The sequence below is a fragment of the Gossypium arboreum genome, chromosome 12 (assembly GCF_025698485.1).
Source record: "Gossypium arboreum isolate Shixiya-1 chromosome 12, ASM2569848v2, whole genome shotgun sequence".
Classification (NCBI taxonomy): Eukaryota; Viridiplantae; Streptophyta; class Magnoliopsida; order Malvales; family Malvaceae; genus Gossypium; species Gossypium arboreum.
In genome coordinates, this window is record NC_069081.1 from 89,182,400 (window position 1) to 89,206,187 (window position 23,788).

Consider the following 23,788-nt stretch of genomic DNA (forward strand, 5'->3'; position numbering starts at 1 on the left):
CAATAAAATACCTTTAACCACCCTTGACGAGTCCAACAATGATTATATAATATACCATATAGTTTTCTAATTATAAAATCTTTCCTTTTCTTATTAAAATATTTTAATAATTTAATCGTATTATATTTATCGATCTAATATCTCTATTATATTGATCTAAATAATATATATTAATATTTATTAAATGGTTAAAATTTTTTAACATAAAATAAAATATTAAAATTTTTATTTACATTAAACCTAACATTCATAATTTATATAAATGAAATATGATTATATTAAAATAATTCTGTAAATAATTTATTAAGATTTTAATTAATAAACATGTTTTAAATTCAACCAATTTAACTAGATTTAAAACATTCTGCAAATAATTCATCGTTGCATGGTTGATGAAATAATGAAATAGTGATAAATGGCGTGTTATGTGTACCTCATGTTGAGATACATATCTCATTGACCAATTTTTAATGGTATAAATAAATGAAATTTTTAATAAAATGATTAATTGGGTGAGAGTTGAATTGAGAGAGTTAAATTGATTTTTCAATTTTCTTTCTTAAAGGACCTTTTATATCATGACTGGATCCAAATTGATTGGATTAAACAAAATTGTTGATATATATTTGTGTATTTTTTTGTACAACTTTTGCAATTACTTCAATTGAATCACTACAAAGATCAATCATCTAAAACAAAGAATTAGATGGATAACCAGTCCATACTGGAATCCCAGTAACCATACCATAGTCTCTTCGTCCATCAATGGGAATTCCCAGCCCTATCATCGCCGCATTACCACCACCACCAGCCGCAGACTGTGAAGAACAATCCTGCAAAGGCTCTTTCACTCTCAATGAAACCTTAATAATCCCATTCTTCAACCCCTTAGGATCCCTTAACCTGTAACTCAAGAACTGCAAACAAGTCGCCGGCGAATACCCTCCGACGAAATCCGTCACCGGTATCCTCGCTAACCCTACCGTTTTTTCCCCTCTGGACCCCTTGCATTTGACTAGGAGGGTTATAAACCGCGTCTGTAACGGCATTTCCATCACCAGCTTGTCGTTCCAAGAAGGGTAGCTACCTCCTTCTCCGTCGACCTTGGTCGCCTTGTTGTTGAAAGGGTCGACCGAAACGACGACGTAGGCGTTCTTTTTCACCGGTTTGTTGTCGATTCTCAGGCCTTCTGCTGATAAAACCGTGATCTCTAGAGTGCGAGACTTGGTCTCCATTAAATTAATTAAATCAAAGAAGAATCAAAGAAGGTTTCTAAGAAAATTTTGGGTTTCTAATGAAAATTTGAGAGGCTATGGTGTTGAGAAGAAAGGCTCCTAAGGGATATATATATATATACACACACACATATAGGAAGTTAATATGAAAGGAAGAAGAAAGAGGGAGGGTGCTTCAGGTTAAGACTTGAATATTTTACACCCAAGACTATTAAATATAATAAAGGATTAATTTCATCATAAATCCTCAACCTATACGTCAGATTTTAAACTGGTTCTTGAATTTAAAAACGAATGAGCTTAACTTAGATCTAAACTTAAGCACTAAATCCTAGCTCGAATTTAACATATAGATAACGTGTATGAATTTAATAAATTTTAATGGAACTAGTTTTCTTTAATCAAATTCAAGTTATAGTAGGTAGACATGTAATTGAAATTAGAATAATAACAAAAAGGTCCTTAATGCTTACACTTTTTGATAAATTAGCACTTATTCTTCTTCTCCTTTTTTTTTAGTAGTTTTGCCTTCATCATTTCAATTTCGTGACAAATTTGTTTGATTTTTAGCAGAAATAGTAATAGTGCCTACGTGGCATAATCGTGTGTCAATATTTAATTGATATAGTTTAAAAGGTGTTGTTTTTTTTATACAATATCTAGAACTACTCATAACTCTTCTTCAACAGTTAAATAGAAGATAAACGTGCTTTAATGCGCTTGAATCTGCATCCTCTTACACTAACAACAATACTAATACTAGTTGAACTAAAACAATTTTGTTTTAAATGTTAAAAATTGCAGACCCGAATATCTAACCTAGAATCAGAAAGGGTAAAATTTGATATAAACTCTAACATTCTAAGTACAAATACTCAATACCCCCAGTACTCTAGATTTTTTTTTTTTAATTTCATATCAGGTATTAGGTTGTAAAAAATATAAAACAACATCGTGTTTCATGGGACATCAGCCCATTACATTATTAAAATGTTTTAAAATTTAGGACTAATTTGAATTTGCATCATAATTTATATATGTTGGGTGCAATTAATCCATATAATAATAAGCGCGTGGTTAAGGGGTGTCGCGTGTCAAAGTGCGGTTATTCAATATTGGCGTGTGCTGCGTTTTTAATTTTCTACTATAAAGTTTCTACCGACGGTCGCCGTAAAAGCAAAAATTAAAAAAAAAAAAATTAATTTGAAGTAAACTACATTAATAATCAGCCCTAAATTATTTTTGTCATCCAATTATAAAAAATTATAGAATGTTTACTTAACTATTCAATTTTTTCGTTTTTATCAAAAGTCGTTACATTATTAATGGGAATATAACTTGTCACTTAGTAACTTTTAAAATTGACATAATAGCAACTTTATTCCTTAGTATTTATGTAATGTGTCAATTTAGTCTTGATTTTAAAATTTTAACACTCAACATTTATATATTGTGTAATTTGGTCATTTTGTAATTTTTCTTTTCTTTGTGATATTAAGGGTTAATTTTAAAAGAATGATAAAAGATAAAATTGTTATCTTAAAATTTTGATTGTTTCTATTTTTGGCATATTTTCAATCAAATTTAGCTTATAATTTTTTTTTTAGCTTTTTAAGTGATTAGGTCCAAAAGAAAAGCAAAACTACAAAAAAAATACCAAATTACACAATATATAAATGTTGAGGGTTAAAGTTGTTATCTTTTCATTTTTAAAAGTTATTGTGTGACCAAAAAAAGAAATTTACTAATAGTTGGATAACTATCGGTGTAATTCAAAAACAATTTCTAGTCCTTTTCTAATTTGATATTAAGCAAATTAGTCCCTTTTAAAAAAAAAAGATCAATTTAATCTCTGTCAATTTCGAAAATGAGCGACTAATGATAGCTAATCATGGCATCAATATTTTACGTCAATTGTATATAATTTTGATTGGTATAATAACAAATTTACCCTTTGATGTTTACATATTCTATGTAAAGAATATGTAAGAGTTGCTAGCTAAATGGGTTAAATCAAGACTAAATTGATAAAATATGTAAAATTTGAGGCTAAATTTATTATTATACTAATAAAAATATACACAACTAATGAACTTTGTAATTAATTGTTCTGTTTTTTTTTTTTGAAATGTCCAATTTACTCAATATCAATATTGGGAAACTCATATATAACAAAATTAGGAACAAAATGCATTTCACATTTATACTAATCTAATAGTTGGTCCTTAAACTTTTATTTAATGTGCAATATATTGCTCGTATAAATAAAATATTTAATTTGATACATGTACTATTTTGTCGCATATTAATGTACTCTAAAGTCATAGTACCACTTAATTTACATATTGACTTGGCAACAACACATAAATAAATGGCACATATCATCGTACGATTGATTTTAGCATTTCAATATAATTTTTATCGATTGATTAAATTATTTGATTTTTGATTTTTTAAGAAATAAACAATTTATTTCAGAAAAACTTTAAACAAAAAAATTATATTTGTTAAAAATTGAATGGCAAAAATTATAGTTAAAATACAAAACCAATCATATGACAGCAATTGACATTCGTTTATTCATTTTTGCTAAGTCAGCGTGTAATTAAATAATGTTAAGGCTTTGGGGTACATTGAATATACCCAAAAATAGCACGTCTTTGTACAGATATCACATTGCACTTTGGAAGAAACATCAGGGATCAATGTGATATTTTAAAGGTAACTTGACAAGGAAAAACATGTTTAATGTTAAAAAAAATTTATTTAAGTCATTTATAGGTTATTATCATATCTGTTCTTTTTTATACAATGTCTAGAACTACTCATAACTAGAGTTGTCCATGGGTTGAGCCCCTATAAATCTTTAAGCATGATTGATAGGCTCGGGCTTGTCTGGGTCAAAAAATGGGCCTAAACTTTTACCCGAGCCCGACTCAAATAAAAAGGCTAAAATCTGGACTCGACTACCAGTATTAATTTTTTACTTTTTATTTTTATATAAATTTTTAAAATATATATAAAATATACTAAAAATATTAAAATAAATGTTTACCAACAAATTGAAAATAAAATTTTAAAAAAATTATACTTAAATAATATTAACGTAAGTGCAACTTAACAAGAAAATACCTCTAAAATAGTAACAAAATTAACAATAAAACAAGTGTTATACAATATCCAAACATTAACAACAATATAGTAGCAATATAATAGTGGAATGGTAACAAAATAGCAGAGAGTTTTTTATTGCAAATTCGGGCCAGGTCAGGCTCAGGCCAAAATTATTTACCCAATGCTCAACTCATTCTCCAAACAGGTCTTATTTTTTAACTAAACTCATTTTTCAGACCTATATTTTTATCTAAACCTTTTCATTTTTTGAACTAGACCGAATGGCCCGACTCATGAACAACTCTACCCATAATCCTTCCCAAACTCATAAATAAGATGATAAAGCGCTTCAGTACGCTAAAACTCACATCCTACTGGATTGACAATAATATTCATTTAAATATTACAATCCATTTAAAAAGTGTGAAACTCAAATTAAAATTGCTTTCACCATTCACACTTCCTTTAATAGAACTATAGAATTATAAAAGCAAAGTCAAAATTAGAATTCTCTATTCAAATTTCAATGATTAACTTGGTAAGTAACTGCCACATTAAAATATTTTTAAAAAATTATTTCCTATTATTAATATGAAATTAAATGTTTGATTTACGTAAAAGTGAATTAATTTAAATTTAAAATAAATTTTAACTCAATTTGAGTTACTCGAATAAATATTTTAAAATACTTTAAAACTAAACTAATTAAAATCTATAATGATTCGACTTGTAAATTAAGCATCAAATTCTAATTACTTGAACATAAAATAATATCGTATTTAAAATACGAAAAACTTCAATTTAATTATAAGGGATCGAGAACTGACCTTGCTCCTAACTAATTGGTATAATATCAATTTTAATCTCTTTTAATTATAAAATATTAAATTTAAACTTTTTTAGCTAAATTTTTAGGTCACCCCAAATAACAAATTCATGAGTTCGTCCCTAAAGTCAAGAGACGGATCATGTATGGAACTAAGCAATGTCTTTGAAGTCTCCATTTTATTTTGGGATAAAATAACATTTAGTCTTTAAATTTATATTTTTTACAATTTAATCCCTGAATTTAACAAATTTTCAGAGTTTTAATCAAAAGATGGCGTTCACTCTCTTAGAGTAATTTGCACCTTCTATTTTACCATTTCTTTTTTTCCCTATTATAAATATTTCTACTTATAATTATTTCTAGGTCAAATTGTTTTATTAGACCTTGTACTTCGTCTAAATTGTGGATTTAGTATATGTACATTAATTTGATTAATTGTAGTTGTTGTACTTTCCAAATCGATCAATTTTAGTCCTTATATTTTTAAAATTTTAAAATTTAGTCTGACCAAATTATAATTGTAATTCTTTTGGCTAAATTATGCTATTAATTTTATATTGTGCATAAAGTTATATATTTAATTTATATTTTCTAATTAGATTATTCTCAGCAACTATATTTTTCAAATTTCAGAATTTTTATCTTAACACAAATGAAAATTATTAAATCTATTAACTGCTTTTTTATTAATATGTCAAAATAATAAATTGACATGACATTACACATATGATAATATATTTGTCGTATCAAATTTTGAAAACACCTTAACTTAATGAAATTAATAACTACCATTTACTTAAGACAAAAATTTTAAAATTCTAAGAATACAAGAACCGAAAATGATAAAATTAAAATAAAAAATAAATCCATATATTACAAATATTAATAATAAAACTTAAACTTCCTTCTATATCACGTATGGTGGGAAAACGTATTAAATTTCAAATGTAATTCATATTGTTTTGACAAGATGGAATAACGAAGACTTTGCGCTGACCATGTCAACTCAACTGTATTTTTGGATATAAAACTGAAGTTTCCTCAATCATGGGAGTCGACGACCCTTGGTAATTTTTGTTAGATTCTTCTTTCAGCGGGTCTCAATCGGCTTTATTGAGCTGCTTCTAGGGGTGAAGGTAAAAATGAATTTTAAGAGGGGTAAAAAATAAATTTTAATTTTTATGATAATAAAAATATAATATCACCATTTGAATAGTTTATATCTTTATAACTTTTAAAAGATTAAATCAAATTTTTATCATTTTAGAAGGGTTAAATAGACCGGTTCATGGTTCGACCCAAAAAGTAGAAGGGTTTTGGCAAAAATATAGGCTTGAAAAATAAGTTTGGGTACAAAAATAAGACCCGTTTAAAAAATAAGTTAGGCCTTAGGTAAAGTATTTTTTGTCCAGGCCGATCCGAATTCACAAAAGGATAAAAAAATCTACTAATTTTTTGTTGTTTTAATGTCATTTTCTTGTTGTTTTCTCCCTATTTTGCTACCATTTCACTATTATGTTATCAATATTTTGTCGTTATTGTTCAGATATTATATAACGCTTGTTTTATTGTTAATTTTATTATTATTTTAGAGACATTTGCTTGTTAAGTTGCATCTATCTTAATGCTATTTAAGTATACATATTTTTCAAAATTTATTTTTAATTTGTTAGGAAATATTTATTTTAATTTTTAGCATTTCTAATGTATTTTTATCTGGGTTGGGTCGGGTTAGGCTCAAGTTTAACATTTTTATCTAGGCCGGGCTTGAGTAAAATTTTAAGCTCACCCCCATGAACAACTTTAGGCCAAAGTGTAATTTTATCTTATTAATTTAAAATTTTAAAAAAATTAAAGGGTTTGAATGAATTTTTTGTTATTTTAGAGGGAGATCCCTTCCAACCCCTAACTACGAGAAGCTTGATTTTAAATCAATAAAAAATCTATAATTATCGAAAATAAAATGTTATTGTGAACTAAATGGCAAAAACCACTTAATTATCTTTATGCTCACCAAATCAAAATAAAATAAATTTAATGACAAACCGAGTCTAAATCATTGGTGCACATAGTTTATATATAAACATATATCTTTAAACTAGTTTAATCTTAGCTTCTACAATTACAACCTATCAATATTATATCCAAAACCTCATTTAAACATAATTTCATCATAAAAAGTTAATAACTAAAACTCACTTAATTCCAATAAAAATGTCCAAATAATAATAAAAATACTCAAACAAGTGACTAAATAGACTTAAAATTACTTAAACTTAAAATGTTAACAAATTTTAAAAAAGGCCTCTCAATTTAATTCGCACCAAATTAAATCAAAAAAAAATTTAATTAAACTATTTAATTAATAATTACATTGGATAAATTAAATGAGGAATCATGATTTAAGCTTTCATTAGGGAATACTAGTTGCACTACAGGAAAACAGATTTTTAGCGGCGTTTTTTTTTGCTAAACGCCGCTAATACTTTTAGCGGCGCTTTCCCAAGCGTTGCAAAAAACGTCGCTATATGCAACGCCACAAATCTAAAAAATGCCGCTAAAGACCAGAACTTTTCGCGGCACTTTTATAAAAAATGCCGCTAAAGACCTGGACCTTTAGCGGAGCTCTTTTAAGAAACGCCGCTAAAGACCAGGACCTTTAGCAGCGTTTTTTTTACAAACGCCACTAAAGATCATGACCTTTAGCGGCGCTTTTCTCACAAATGCCGCTAAAAATCATGAACTTTAAAAAATTATTTTATTTTAATTAAATAATATTTATTTCTATGTTAAATATTATATTATGTTTAATTTTGAAATTTGAACTTTAAACAAATTTGAACTTTTATGGATAAATAAAAATATTAATTAAATTAAATTTTCCATTAAAATTTAAACTTCAAAACTAAATATAAAAATTAATGAAATTAAATTTAATACATAAACATTGATTCAATATGTAATTTAATACATAAAAAAACACACACGCAGAGACACACAAAGTATTACAATTTCTAAAACAAAATTCATCCCGGTGAGAATATAATGCCAAATCATCATCACCTCTCATTGCAATGCTGCATATATAACTTAGTGAAGTACTTTGATCTTGATCTTGGTTAAGACTTGTTCTAGCAATAAAGAAAATTGTTAAACGGAATCTCGGTCACCGACCGAGCAAAACAAGGAAATTAGCTATACCATCTATCGTAATGAAAGTGAAATCGGTACCCATAATAAAAAAAGCGATGCTAGGCTAATCGTAAATGCTATCAGTAGTCAAAGTGAAATACGAAATTATACATAATTGCTACATGTTTTGATCCGCATTTAAATGCTATCCTCCCTATATGTATGTGCAGGACCAATTAAAAGGCGGTGATGCTCGAATTATGCTAGATGCCGATTTGAAGCTTCAAACAAGAGAGACTATCTATTGTATGAATATTAAAATGTGGCAGAGATAACTTACGTAGCACCGAGGAAGAAAGCAAGGGTAAGATTGAAGCGAACAGAAACATCAAACAACGGCGGTGAGAAGCATTGCCACCAAGTAGAATAGACACGCACCACATTGAATAGACAATGGAACTTCAATCAAGGATTCAAAATGGTTACTAATATGCTATGAATGTACCATTTGATCCCTTTTATCACTTATCTAAATAGGCTGACATGTTAAAAAGTTAATTTGCATAAGATTTGATCCATCGAAATAATTTTAGTTTCGAGTGTGGTTAAATAATTCACTGGACACGTGGAGTATATCATTAGGAAGCCACAAAGTCATTCCTTAGCTTCAATTTCTTTCGAGGAGGCTTCTAGTATGCAGCTAAAGATTCTTAAAATATTATTAAATCGCATACCACTTAGCTTGGGTTGCATCAACGTTGTAAATAGTATAATCAAAAGACAAAAGATGACATTCTTGCTCAATAAAATAAATCACCTTACTTACGTGTTTCAGAAGAAGAAAACGGATATTACATATAGTGGAAGCAGAGGAATAAACAAGTAACCCAATCAACTTAAGAAAGAGAAGCAACTTCCTTCATTATGCCATGCAAAATGCATGAACATTACTAATAACCATGACATGCCTAACAAGTTTCTTAAAAATCGAGAGATGGATGTAAATGCAGACAAATCAATGATTGACTAACATGAAATTTTGGGTCATATCTTACCTTCACAATATTGTCTGCATATTTCATTACCATTGATATAGCAATTCCACTGCAAATGAAACAAATATAAGCATATTTCAGAAAGCAAAATATGGAAATTAAAAGGTCTTTAAAATAGTACTTCACTAGGGAAACATTAGCAAGCTTGCAAGCAGTCAACAAAGCATCTTGAACTCTAGCAATCTGGTAAGTGTTTGAAGTTAAATACATTAGCTTAAGCCATCAATATTTTTGAGGTATTGAGAAGGAAATAAAAGGAAAGCTTTCGATGGTGCAAACACTAACAATGAAAATGAAGGAGGCCATATAACAATGATTTTAGGAAGACTTAAAAAAAAACTTTCTTTATAAAATGATTTTTAGAAATAATTCAATATAAAATGATTAAACGATTTTCAATCATTTAGGTTGTTCCTTGACAGCAAGTTTAGAGAGTTAAGAGGAAATAATTGACTGAGGGTGGAAATGCTATGAAATATAAGAATGTCACATGATGCATTCTAATAGGCTTCATGTGTCTGGGTTTCAAGTATCAAAGTGGACAAAAAAAATGATATAATTAACTAATTAAGGGTCAAACCATCAATAAAGCCTAGAAGTTAAGATTCAATCTAATATCTTTTGCCATTTGCTGTTCAAATACATTTATTATTATCATTAACAGGTGTAAGGAATGCTTTATAACATCCTATCAAAAGGCTTACAGACAACTTGTAATGCCAAACTTAACCAAACCAAAAGCATTATTGCAATTAAGGATGAAATGTGTTTTGACTGAAGCACTTGGGTTTTAGAGTTGACATGTAAACTAAATAATAATAATTTAAAATTGAAAAAATGTCAGTCAACTTTCTACAATCCCAACAGTTATCAAGCTGTGTAATGAATTCATGACTTACAAGTTCAACTTTATATCAGCTTCTTCTACTATCATGTTCAAGAGCTAGAGTTGGTAAATTGCCATGGCCTCACCATCAAGAATAAGAAGCTCGCTGTAACGCCCCAATTTTCGGGAATCTTGTGAATGTTGACATAGGTTTAATTATGTTAGTGGGCCTCTAGAAGGCCCAAGCTTAAGATAGAACCCGGTAATTTTAGTTAATTTTTGTTCCATAAGAAAAAGGGAGTGAAATTATGAAATAGGACCTATGTGAAAATTTTTGAAAATGCTATAGGCTAAATTGAAGTGGCCAAATAAATAGGAGTGCAAAATAGAAGGATTTGCATGACAAACCTCCCATTTTACATGAAGTGGCCAGCCATCATGTTGTTGTAGACAATATGAGCACTTGATATCCATAATTTATTGTACAAATTGATACAAATTGATAATAGGTTAGGTAAATGTTCCATGATAATGGGTTAGGTAAATGTTTCATGATAATGGGTTAGGTAAATGTTTCATGATAAGAATTTCATGTCTTTTGTATTAAAGAATTAAATGGATGAAATATGAAGTTTTATTAAAAGAAAAAGGGGTGAAAAGAACAAAGTTTTGTCCATCTTTGTTCATCATAGCTGAAAGTTAGAGAAGAGAAAGGAGAGGAGAAAGCTCTTGAGTATTCGGTCATTAGGAGGAGGAAAATTGAAGGTAAGTTCTTGGTACCTTGCTTCTATTTTGAGGTTCATGAGTTCTTCTTGATTCTACCTTAACTCTTGAAGCATATTTTGGTTTTTGGTTGTGTTGTGAGCATTTGGTCATGAATTAAAATGAAGGAAATGGTTGTTGTTTCATGTTCTTTTGATGAAAAATGGAAGATATGTGAAGTTGAGCCAAACAAATGAGCATGCATGTGCCTTAGATGCTAAAGGGAAAAATCGGCTAACATGTTGTGCTTTAAAATGATGAAATGGAGATTATGCTTAAGTAAAATCATAGATATGTGATGATTGATTGGTGATATACATGTTTAAATAACATGCATGCAAGATAGGTGTATGAAAGAGTGATTTGGTAATAAATCTACTTGGGGTAGCAGCAGTAATGTGAATTTGGAAAATCACCATAAATTGTGAGAGATGAATTAGAAGCTGAATAAATTATGTAATTAAAGCTTATTGAGTCTAGTTTCTAATGAAATAAACAAGAACATATTTTGAATTCTGTACAATGAGAAATTTGATTCGTAATGAAGAGTGGTCAGATTAGTCAAACAGTGAAACATGGGAAACTTTGAGAAAAATCTGGTATTGATTGGCTAAACCAAAAATTGTGAAAATTTTATGGATAGAAGATATATGAGTCTATTTTCAAGGAAAATTAACGGAACTTGATTTGGAGTTTCGTAGCTCTAGTTATAAATGATTTAGTGACTGTTGCTCAGGAAGACAGCTTGCAGTGGAATTATGATTATGTGGTAAACATTGACAAAAATTTGTTAATGAGTTGCTTATTGATTTCTTATAAGCTTACTATGATCTGTAGGTGTGGTTGGCTAAATATTGTAAGGGGTTAATACGTAGTTTGTATTTGAATAGTTAGATTAACGTGTTAGTAATCCAATTGTAGGCGGTTCGTGTGTGGATCTCACAAGATATCGTCGCAAAAGCAGTGTGTAACTAACACCCTCTTTCTTAGTCTAGATCGGCAAAAGTCGAAAAGCCAAAATGCCGAAAATCGGTATTTTGTAGATTTGTAAGTGTGCGAATGCTCGTGAGGTAAATCAATTAATTTTTTGGTAAGCTACAATGTTTGGACTGCAAAGTGCATGATTTCTGTGCCCTCGATATTTTTGGGCTTAATGGGCCAAAATTGGAATGATGGGCCAACGGGCCCAATTCGGTAAGAACCCTCGCTACGTGATTCTATTAGTACGTGAAAAGTAGGAATATGCATGAAAAACCCTGAAATAGATAAATTACTGAAATACCTTTAAAAGTAGAAAATTTACAGTTTTACCCCTAGTAGATAAATTACCGAAATACCCCTAGGGTTAAATTGACCTAAATGCATGTTTGACTGTTGTTATTTACTGCATGCCATGTTGTTATTATCTGATGCATGGGATTGGGATATTGACGGAGGAAGTACTGAAAGTGGCTTGTCTACGTACTGGAGGCTTTGCCTCAATTCTTCGTTAATCGAGCAGCAAAGGTCAGAATGTGGAGGTTTGGGTGGGTGGGTTGAGCTATTCCCCACATGGAGTGTAGGGCTGGTACGGGTGGAGTGTAGTGGTTGGTGGGTTGAGTAGTCTCCCCAAATGGGCTTGCATATGTTATTGATGTTGCATGTATTTTGAAATGGGCCTATGGGCCATCTTGTCATCTGAATAAGGGCTAAGGCCCGTTTATTGTAATCTGAAAGGGCTCGTCCAAGACCATCACATTACTGAATGGGCTTAGGCCCAATAGGCTTGAGCTGACTTGGGCTTTGAATGAGTCTTCCTTACACACCGAGTTTCCCCAAACTCACCCCTTTTATTATCATCCACGCAGAAATCCCCAACCATAGTGGGCTTGGAGTCGTGAGGGAATTTGAGTGGCCACTGCTCGAAAGTTTGATTTTCTTCGGTGAACTGGACATCCTTTTATTTACGTTTGAAGTTTTGGGCTTTTAAATGTAATAAGGCCGCTTAATTATTTTTGATGGTTTTAATATGTATTACTAAGATAGGTAATACTTATTTTAATGTTGAAATTGGATAGCTTTAGGCGAGTTTTCAAAAACAACAATTGATTTCAAAATAACACGACAACAAGCAAAGCTTCCGCAATGAAAGTATTTTCCAAAATTAATCACTTTTCCTAAAAATGACTTAATCAAATCGGTTTCCTAGAAATATCCATGACGTTAAGGTGTGGCAATGGCGGTATGCATGTCTAGGATTAGATCCGAAAGGAGCTTGGTACTTAAGCAGTCCGATGGACTCACCACCTCTTTTCCGGTTTCCTACCTGGTGCACAGCTTCCATTCACTTTAACCCTTAATGAATTAATCTTTTGAACATCAAGTACGATTTTCTGGACTTAGAATGGAAATTTTTTTTTTAACATTTTTGATGTGGCATGTCGGATCCGGCCATAACTTCTGGGCCGGGTTTGGGGTGCTACACTCGCCATTCTTGAAGCACTTTGTTGATAGTTTTGCTCTGAACCGTGTAATAACACAGAAAGCATTAAGTCAAACACTACAATCTATTGTTAAATTTTGAAAAATATAAAGGAGAAGTAAAAGTGTTTATGAGCAAAACTATCAACAAAGTGCTTTCGGTGTATGCAACTTATCTGTTGTTATATTTTTTTACTCAATTCAGGAGCAAAAATGTAAAAAGTGTTTATGAGCAGAAGAATGCTTACATTTAAGGCAATGATGAATTGATACAGACACTGTGCTTTTGAATTTATCTGTCAAATGGAAAGCAGGAAACATTAAACAGAGGATACAAACACTGCTTAAGGTGATATATATATATATATATATATATATGATACAGAAGATTCATAATCATGAGCAACAGAACTGCATCACCAACATACAAGCACCATTTTTGGTTTCATGTACCAGATAATTTTATGCCACAGAAGTGCGGATGACAGTCGATTGATGAGACAAACCGCTTTGCGAGCAATCGCATGAAATATAATAAAATTAGCATCCAAGAGGTAACAATTCTAGGTTCACAATACCATAGAACAAAGATGCAATCGTTACACAATCAAAGATAGGTCAATAAGAAACTAAAAATAAGCTTAAAATGTTGTATGAAGGCTTTAGATCGACATCACATAGAATGACAAAAGATTAAAGCATATTAGAATAAAGCAAGCAAAAATAGCGTCGAGTAATACAATAACAAGACAAGTGCTTGGATTGCATATTACATATTTTAAAAAAGAAACTTTAAATAAAATGAAAAGTCATAGATGACATAGACATGATTTACAAGTCTTGAACAATCAAACCGAGAACTTATTTAAATAATTAATAAAAACTATGGCATTTGATCAAAGGGCTTCCTTAATGTTAACAAAGAGGATTCGCAGGAATGTTAACAAAGAGGATTCGTAGGAATGTTAACATACCCTATTTTTTAGGGCTAAATTCTTCGTCAGACTCATCATCCTCATGGTACTCGTAACGGGCCGTGAAGATAATCCGCACCAAGTAAATGGCGTGGCGGTGAGAGAGCCGCGAAGAGATATATTATGTAACTAAACCGATAGCGAAAAGAGAAATTTTAGGTGATTTTTCTTTTCAATATACTTGATGATGATGTCGACAGAGATACAAAGAATGGCTACTGACGCGAGATGCAGAGGGCTGCCGATTTGGGGAAATTAGAGGAAAAAATAAAGGGAATCGGGGTAGGGGAGAAATGGTTTGGGAAAAATAAAATGAGAAAGAAAAGAGAAGAAATTTGAGTGAAATTTTAGGATTTCTTTGGGGAGGGGGGAGGGAACCGATTTTGGGGAAAGAAAGGAGGGAAGAAAGAAAGATTTCTTGTCAAATTTTGGGATTTCGGGGGGAAGGGGGGAACGAAAAAGTCTAATGCATTTTGGGTAACAAAACGGCACCGTCTTGTGTAAAAAATTTTGCGGCGTTTCTTATAAAAAATGCCACTATTAATTACTTTTTGCGGCATTTTTAATAAAAACGCCACAAAAAGTCATTTTCCCGTTTTTAAAGGCATTTTTAATAAACTTTATCATTATCTCTTAAATAATTTAAACTATATTTAATTATATGTATACACTTAAATTTTGATAGAGATACATTTCGAATTATATATGAATTTCGGTTTGATGTGTAATTGTAGACTTGAAATTCTAATTGTGCCTTAAATGTATAGTTAAAACTTTAATTTTGATTTAATCATACACGTTTTAAAAATAAATACATCAATATATTTTATATTGAATAAATATAAATATTTATGTATGCAATATATAAATATAAAATGATGTTATATCAATAATTGTGTTCATAATTTATGCTTTTGGGATTTAACCCATTTTGATATATATATTTTAAAATAATAATTTATATTTATCTTATTTAGATTTATATTATAAAAAAATCCAAGATACACAAGTTAAGTAGTTCACTATATTTACCCTAAACCCCAACCCTTAAACCCAAAACCCTAAATCATAAATCCTAAACCATAAACCCCAAACATTAACCTATTATTTAAACTATAATCATAATTTTAATATATTAAAATTAATCTTATCTCTTTACAATTATATAATAAATTATTTAATATATAATTTACAAAACATTAATAAATCTAAGCCTTAAACCCTAATCCTTACCCCTAAACCCGAATTCATAAACATAGTCTATAAACCCTAAAACCAAACACTTAACTCCTAACCCTAACCCTAAATCTTAAACTCCAGCTCTTAAACCATAAACCATAATCACTAAACCCATAATTCATAAACCTTAAAATAGTAACTCAAAAACATTAAACCCTTAACCAAATACCGTAAAACCTAAACTATAATGATAATTAATTCAATATTTTAAAATTAATATTATCTCTTTTACAATTATATAAGAAAATATTTAACATATAAATTAAAAACAATTACTCATTTACCAAAAATCTTTAAAATATAAACTAAACCCTAAACTCTTAATCCTTAATCCCTAGACCCTAAATCCTAAATCATAAAATATAAACTCTTAATCCTAGACCCCTAACCCTTAAACCATAATCCATAAACCCATAATCCATAAAACTTAAAATAGTAACTCGTAAACCTTAAACCCTTAACCATATGCCCTAAATCATAAACCTTAAACTATAATGATAATTAATTCAATATTTTAAAATTAATACTATCTCTTTTAAAATTATATAAGAAAATATTTAACATATGATGTACATCAACATCCATGTGATGTTTTTGGGGTTTAGTATTTTAGGAGTTATAGTTTAGGGTTTAAAATTTTTAAAGTTTAAGAGTTTAGTGTTTTAAGGATTATAGATTAGCGTTTATGATTTTTTGGTGGGTTTAGGTTTTTAGGGGTTATATGACTTTTAGCAGCGTTTTACCGAAAGCGCCACTAATGCTTTGATTTTTAGCGGCGTTTTACCAAAAACACCTCTAATGCTCTGGTTTTTAGCGGCGTTTTACCAAAAACACCTCTAATGCTCTGGTTTTTAGCGGCGTTTTACCAAAAGCGCCGCTAATGCTCTGGTTTTTAGTGGCGTTTTTCCAAAAGCGCCGCTATTGCTCTGTTTTACCAAAAACGCCGCTATTGCTTTGTTTTTAACGGCGTTTTACCAAAAGCGCTGCTAATGATTTGGTTTTTAGCGGCGTTTTACCAAAAACGCCGCTATTGCTCTATTTTTAGCGGCATTTTAAAAAAAAACGCCACTATTGCTCTGTTTTTAGCGGCGTTTTTTGGTAAAACGCCGCTATTGCTCTATGTTTTACAATTTTTGTGACGTTTTTTGATAAAACGCCGCTAAAGCCCTATTTTGAAATATCACTTGTCATCTGATTGGTTTGCGGAATTGAATTAAGAGAGTTAATTGATTTTTTAATTTTTTAATTTCCTTTTATATCATGACTGGATCCAAATTGATTGGATTAAACAAATTTGTTGGAATATATTTGTGTACTTTTTGTACAACTTTTGCAATTACTTCAATTGAATCACTACAAAAATCAATCATTTAAAACAAAGAATTAGATGGATAACCAGTCCATATTGGAATCCCAGTAACCACACCATAATCTCTTCGTCCATCAATGGGAATTCCCAGCCCTATCGCCGCCGCATTACCACCACCACCACCAGCCTGTGAAGAACAATCCTGCAAAGGCTCTTTCACTCTCAACGAAACATTAATAATCCCATTCTTCAATCCCTTGGGATCCCTTAACCGGTAACTCAAGAACTGCAAACAAGCTGCCGGCGAATACCCTCCGACGAAATCCATCACCGGTATCCTTGCTAACCCCACCGTTTTTTCCCCTCTGGACCCCTTGCATTTGACTAGGAGGGTTACAAACCGCGTCTGTGACGGCATTTCCATCACCAGCTTGTCGTTCCACGAAGGATTGCTACCTCCTTCTCCGTCGACCTTGGTCGCCTTGTTGTTGAAAGGGTCGACAGAAACGACGACGTAGGCGTTCTTTTTCACCGGTTTGTTGTCGATTCTCAGGTCTTCTGCTGATAAAACTGTGATCTCTAGAGTACGAGACTTGGTCTCCATTGATAATGAAGATTGAAAATAAAAAGGTTTCTAAGTACTGGGTTTTATTGGAAATTATGAGAGGCTATGGCTGATTTGAAGTTTTGACAGAGTTACATACATATATGTGTGTATATATATATGTATACAGAGGAAGATGACATGAAAGGCAGTGGAAAGAGAGAGGGTGGTTCAAGTTAGACCGTAAAATCTTACAACCAATTTAGACTTTAAAAAAAAAAGGGGTTAATTTTACTAGACATCCTAAACTATATCTCTGGTTCTAAATTGATCTTTAATCTACAAAATGTTGACCTCTTTTAGACAAGTCTTCAAAATGTTGCCCATTTGGAGGTGATGAACCCTTCAACAGGTTGATATTGTCTTTGGGTTGAGTTGGGATTTTGTTCTCCAATTCTACAAAGAGCCTGAGTGTCTGAAAAGGTTGCTTGCAACATGAATTCACAAAGTGAGAATGCTTTATGGGGATGCACATTGGTAGGGTGCCCCTGACTTATGGCATATTTGTCATTGTGAGAAAGGGATGGTACCAGTTGATCTAACCAAAAGAAATGGTAGCATATGTGCCCTTAAATGCCATTTAGGGCTTGGGTTCAAACCTTATCAAAGGAAAATGGGCACTATTTCCTTGGTAGTGGCCGTGTGTCACGAATGGCTCAATTCGACGAGGCATTCTTATTACATGAACTCTGTGCGGCTTTCAAAAGAGTCAGAGGGATAAAATACTGACTTAGAACAATGCCAAACTTGTTGAGGGATTTGTTGACTCTGTGTGAATGAGTCAAAAATCACTCAATATAAATAAAAGCCTTCCAAGAACTTAAATGTAAGCTTAGGAGTTAAATATTAGCTTGGAATTAACAAGGAGCATATTTAAAACATATGTATCCATATCACATGGACAGTTTGGATTAAACATTAAAAATAAAAAGATGACCCTTATGATTTTAACACATTAGATTTAAACTTCTTAATACAATAGGTGGACACACATTTAAAATCTTATTGACATAATTTAAATATGCTTTACGTTAAATCCACACCGACATAATTTAAATATACTTTACATTAAATCCAGACATACTTTAATTCTCAAGTTGATACCTAGACTAGCAGAAGGACTTGATTAATATGGACTTTATCAGAATATTTCAAATTTTGGGACCAATTTAAAATTAAGATCATAATTTAAGGATCATGTCGGAATTAACCCATATAAAAATGCGCACGTCTTGAAGGGGAGCGTGTCATAGTTGGGTCATTCAATATCGGCGTGTGCTGCGTTTTTGAATTTTCTACTCTAAAATTTCTAGTGGCCGTCGCCGTAAATTCAACCTTTAATTTAATATTTAATATTTTTATATAATTTAATATTTAAATATTGCCAAAGACAAATCTTCTTATCTTTTAACCCTATTTTAAGGAAAAAAATTACCATTGAAGATAAAAATTATATATTCGAAATTTGAATTACGAATTTATTAGATATTATCTCATAAATAAAATTTTAATTTCTTTAAATAAAATAAATATAAGTATTGAAAATACAATTTGAATCATATTCCTTCTTAAATCTTACACGGAAAAGTCTTGGAAAAAAACATATTTAAAAATATTTTAACTTTGTGTGAATTATTCTTAATATTTAATTTTAACTATGAAAATGAATTAATTTAATTTCATATTGATACTTATCAATTAAGTCTTAACTCGATTGACATAAGTATTATTGTTAATGTAGGAGGACGTAGGTTAGAGGACGTAGGTTAGAGTATATTGAAATACATTATTCTTTTATTTATAGATTAAAAAAGATTATAAATAATTATAAACATAGTATAAAAAGCACATATGATGAAAAGATTATTAAAAATATAAGAATGAAATTCAAATTAAAATTGGGTAAGGAAAGTTTAGCAGACATGCTTTAATGAAACTTTGGAATTATAAAAGGAAAGTCAGAAATAGAAATTTTATATTAAAATATCAATAATAAGTAACTGCACCTTAAAGTAATTTTAAAGAAATTATTTTCTATTATTAATTTGAATTTGAATGTGACAAGTAATGTCACTTTTAAAGTATAATTTGGACAGTTTAATTTGAAAATTGTGGGCTGAATTTTGTGTTAAACAATGGGAGTTGAGCTGGTTGAGAATAATGAAATACAGCTGCCACTTTTTAATTGAAAATTTAATTTAATTTAAAAATAAAAAGTTTATAATATTCAGATTGGTTCCGCTTAAATTTAAACTGTTTCATTGATTTAAATTTCAAAACTGATATAAGTTTGAAATAATTCATTTAAAATAATTTAAGTTAATTATTTTTATGATAATTTGGCTCTAAATTTGAGTCTTAAACCTAAATAATTCGGACAAAAATAATTCTAAACTGAAATTATCTAAATTCATATTGAGTAAAAAATTTTAAAATTTAAATTGTTCTAATATAAAATAAATCAAATTTGAAATTGACACAATTTAAAATGACTCAAGCATAAATAATTTGAGCATCAATTGATCAAAATATATATCGACCCGACTTAAAAATTAAACCTAAAATTGAATAATTTGAACATAAAATAACTAAAAATTATTAAAATTAAGATAATTTAAAATTTTAAAAAATTAAATTAATCAAATTTAAAATCAATTTCACCGACCCAATTCACAAGTCTAATTAAAGTCAAGTGGCAAAGCTGTGCATGATGGATGGTGAGTGTTCGCAGGATCATGGAAGGAACTAAGTAATATCAAAATTTTAATTAATTTTGGACCATTTGATTGGAAATTTCAAGGCTAAATTAATTTGGTTAACTATCCTTTGACTTTGAAGTCTTCATTTTATTTTTGGGTAATAGCTTTAGGTATTTAAATTTAGCAACTTCATCTATTTTGTACCTATTTATTTTTTTGTCGATTTTGGTACTTGAATTTGACAATTAGATCCATTCTGATCATTGAACTTAAAAAATGTAGAAATTTGATAATTTGACACTCTAAGGTAATTCAAGTGATAACATGACACAATCTTAAAATACCATTTAGCCCTAATATAATGGTAAAATTACACTTTAATTCTTCCAAAAAAATTATGATTCATCTTTGCTCCATTCATAAAGCAATTTTCTAACTTCATCTGTGCAACTAATTGTCAAGTTTAAATACCAAAAATAAATAAATAAAATACATATGTCAAAATGGACTTAAATATCAAATTTGAAAACGAAAACTTATAGTAACCCTTTTATTTTTAACCCTATTACACTCTCCCTCAAACCAACGTGATTTGCACTTATATTTTACCAAAATCTTTTAAAAATTATAGTAATTCCTCCTTAATCACGTGTGGTGGAAAAATTGTATAACAGCTAATAGATTATTCACATTGCTTTGACAATCTGCAAACGGGTACTTTAAGTTGACCATGTCAACTCAACTGTGTTCTTTCTTCTTGGATAAACTGAAAAAAGTTGATGAATCATGGCCTTGAGAGCCAACGCCTCTTCCTATACTTACATCACCACTCAATCGTCACTACACTACATCATGATTCATGAGTTGCATCGAGTTAAAGCTGGGTTGATTTAAAATTTAAAATTTAAAATTTAAAATTTATTTTCTAAACTCTGGTTTGTAGCACCCTAAACCCGGCCCAGAAGTTATGGCCGGATCCGGCATGCCACATCAAAAACGTAAAAAAAAAAATTTTCATTCTAAGTCCAGAAAATTGTACTTGATGTTCAAAAGATTAATTCATTAAAGGTTAAAGTGAATGGAAGCTGTGCACCAGGTAGGAAACCAGAAAAGAGGTGGTGAGTCCATCGGACTGCTTAAGTACCAAGCTTCCTTCGGATCCAATCCTAGACATGCATATCGCCATTGCCACACCTTAACGTCATGGATATTTCTAGGAAACCGATAGTCATTTTTAGGAAAAGTGATTAATTTTGGAAAATACTTTCATTGCGGAAGCTTTGCTTGTTGTCGTGTTATTTTGAAATCAATTGTTGTTTTTGAAAACGCACCCTAAAGCTATCCAATTTCAACAGTTAAAATAAGTAATACCTATCTTAGTAATACATATTAAAACCATCAAAAATAATTAAGCGGCCTTATTACATTTAAAAACCCAAAACTTCAAACGTAAATAAAAGAATGTCCAATTCACCAGAAGAAAATCAAACTTTCAGAACGGGTGGCCACTTCGAATTCCCTCACAGCTCCAAGCCCACTATGGTTGGGGATTTCCTGCGTGGATGAAAATAAAATGGTGAGTTTGGGAAAACTCAGTGTGTAAGGAAAACCCATTCAAAGCCCAAGTCAGCTTAAGCCCATTGGGCCTAAGCCCATTCAGTAATAAAGATCTTGGGCGAGCCCTTTTCAAATTACAATAAAGCGGGCCTTAGCCCTTATTCAGATAATGATATGGCCCATAGGCCCATTTCAAAATACATGCAACATCAAGAAACATATGCAAGCCCATTTGGGAGACTACTCAACCCACCAACCACTACACTCCACCGTACTAGCCCTACACTCCATGTGGGATAGCTCAACCCACCCAAATTTAACACTTCTACAGCTGCGGCATTGTTTGCTCAGTTAATAGTAAATTGAGGCAAAGCCTCCAAGACGTGGACAAGCCACTTTCAAGACTTCCTCCGTCAATATCCCATCCCATGCATCGATAATAACAACATGGCATGCAATAAATAACAACAGTCAAACATGCATTTAAGTCAATTTAACCCTATGGGTATTTCGGTAATTTATCTCCTAGGGGTAAAACTGTAAATTTTTCACTTTTAAAGGTATTTCAGTAATTTATCTATTTTAGGGTTTTTCATGCATATTCCTACCTTTCACGTACTAACAGAATCACGTGCCGAGGGTTCTTACCAAATTGGGCCCGTTGGCCCATCATTCCAATTTTGGCCCATTAAGCCCAAAAATATTGAGGGCACAGAAATCATGCACTTTGCAGTCCAAATTTTGCAGCTTACCAAAAACATTAATCGATTTACCTCACAAGCATTTGCACACTCGCAAATCTACAAAATACCGATTTTCGGCATTTTGGCTTTTCGACTTTTGCCGATCTAGACTAAGAAAGAGGGTGTTAGTTACACACCTATTTGCGACGATATGCTGACGAGATCCACACACGAACTGCCTACAATTGGATTACTAACACATTAATCTAACTATTCAAATACGAACTACGTATTAACCCCTTATAATATTCAACCAACCACACCTACAGATCATAGTAAGCTTATAAGAAAACAATAAGCAACTCATTAACAAATTTTTGTCAATGTTTACCACATAATCATAATTTCACTGCAAGCTGTCTTCCTGAGCAACAATCACTAAATTATTTATAACTGGAGCTACGAAACTCCAAATCAAGTGCCGTTAATTTTCATTGAAAATAGACTCATATATCTTCTATCCATAAAATTTTCAGAATTTTTGGTTTAGCCAATCAATACCAGATTTTTCTCAAAGTTTCCCATGTTTCACTGTTTGACTAATCTGACCACTCTTCATTACGAATCAAATTTCTCATTGTACAGAATTCAAAATATATTCTCGTTTATTTCATTTGAAACTAGACTCATTGAGATTTAATTACATAATTTATTCACCTTCTAACTCATCTCTCACAATTTATGGTGATTTTCCAAATTCACATTACTGCTGCTGTCCCAAGCAGATTTATTACCAAATCACTCTTTCACACCTAACTTGCATGCTTGTTATTTAAACATGTATATCACCAATCAATCATCACATATCTATGATTTTACTTAAGTATAATCTCCATTTCATCATTTTAAAGCACAACATGTTAGCCGATTTTTCCCCTTAGCATCTAAGGCACATGCATGCTCATTTGTCTCAACTTCACCTATCTTCCATTTTTCATCAAAAGAACATGAAACAACAACCATTTCCTTCATTTTAATTCATGACTAAATGCTCACAACACAATTAAAAATCAAAATATACTTCAAGAGTTAAGGTAGAATCAAGAAGAACTCATGAACCTCAAAATAGAAGCAAGGTACCAAGAACTTACCTTCAATTTTCCTCCTCCTAATGACCGAATACTCAAGAGCTTTCTCCTCTCCTTTCTCTTCTCTAACTTTCAGCTATGATGAACAAAGATGGACAAAACTTTGTTCTTTTCACCCCTTTTTCTTTTAATAAAACTTCATATTTCATCCATTTAATTCTT

At 30.8% G+C, this 23,788-nt stretch overlaps 2 protein-coding genes and 1 long non-coding RNA gene across 3 annotated transcripts; all 3 read right to left on the minus strand.

Annotated features, from left to right (window-relative positions):
- Positions 1–593: 593 nt before the first annotated feature.
- LOC108459984 (BON1-associated protein 2-like) lies at positions 594–1,354 on the minus strand. The gene has a single exon (XM_017759373.2). The coding sequence runs from the start codon at positions 1,233–1,235 to the stop codon at positions 690–692; it is 546 nt and encodes a 181-aa protein (XP_017614862.1). The 5' UTR covers positions 1,236–1,354; the 3' UTR covers positions 594–689.
- Positions 1,355–16,919: 15,565 nt separating this feature from the next.
- Positions 16,920–17,651, minus strand: LOC108460028 (BON1-associated protein 2-like). The gene has a single exon (XM_017759414.2). It carries the CDS (start codon positions 17,537–17,539, stop codon positions 16,997–16,999), a length of 543 nt encoding a protein of 180 aa, XP_017614903.1. The 5' UTR covers positions 17,540–17,651; the 3' UTR covers positions 16,920–16,996.
- Positions 17,652–21,548: 3,897 nt separating this feature from the next.
- On the minus strand, positions 21,549–23,788 carry LOC128285619 (uncharacterized). The gene is made up of 3 exons (XR_008276131.1): positions 23,630–23,788; positions 22,676–22,717; positions 21,549–21,792 (listed from the first exon to the last, which is right to left on the minus strand). It is a non-coding gene; the product is annotated as an uncharacterized LOC128285619 (long non-coding RNA).

What these genes read in the sequence shown, in the direction of transcription:
- LOC108459984 (XM_017759373.2), bottom strand. Translation starts at nt 1,235, where the DNA reads ATGGAGACCAAGTCTCGCACTCTAGAGATCACGGTTTTATCAGCAGAA.
- LOC108460028 (XM_017759414.2), bottom strand. Translation starts at nt 17,539, where the DNA reads ATGGAGACCAAGTCTCGTACTCTAGAGATCACAGTTTTATCAGCAGAA.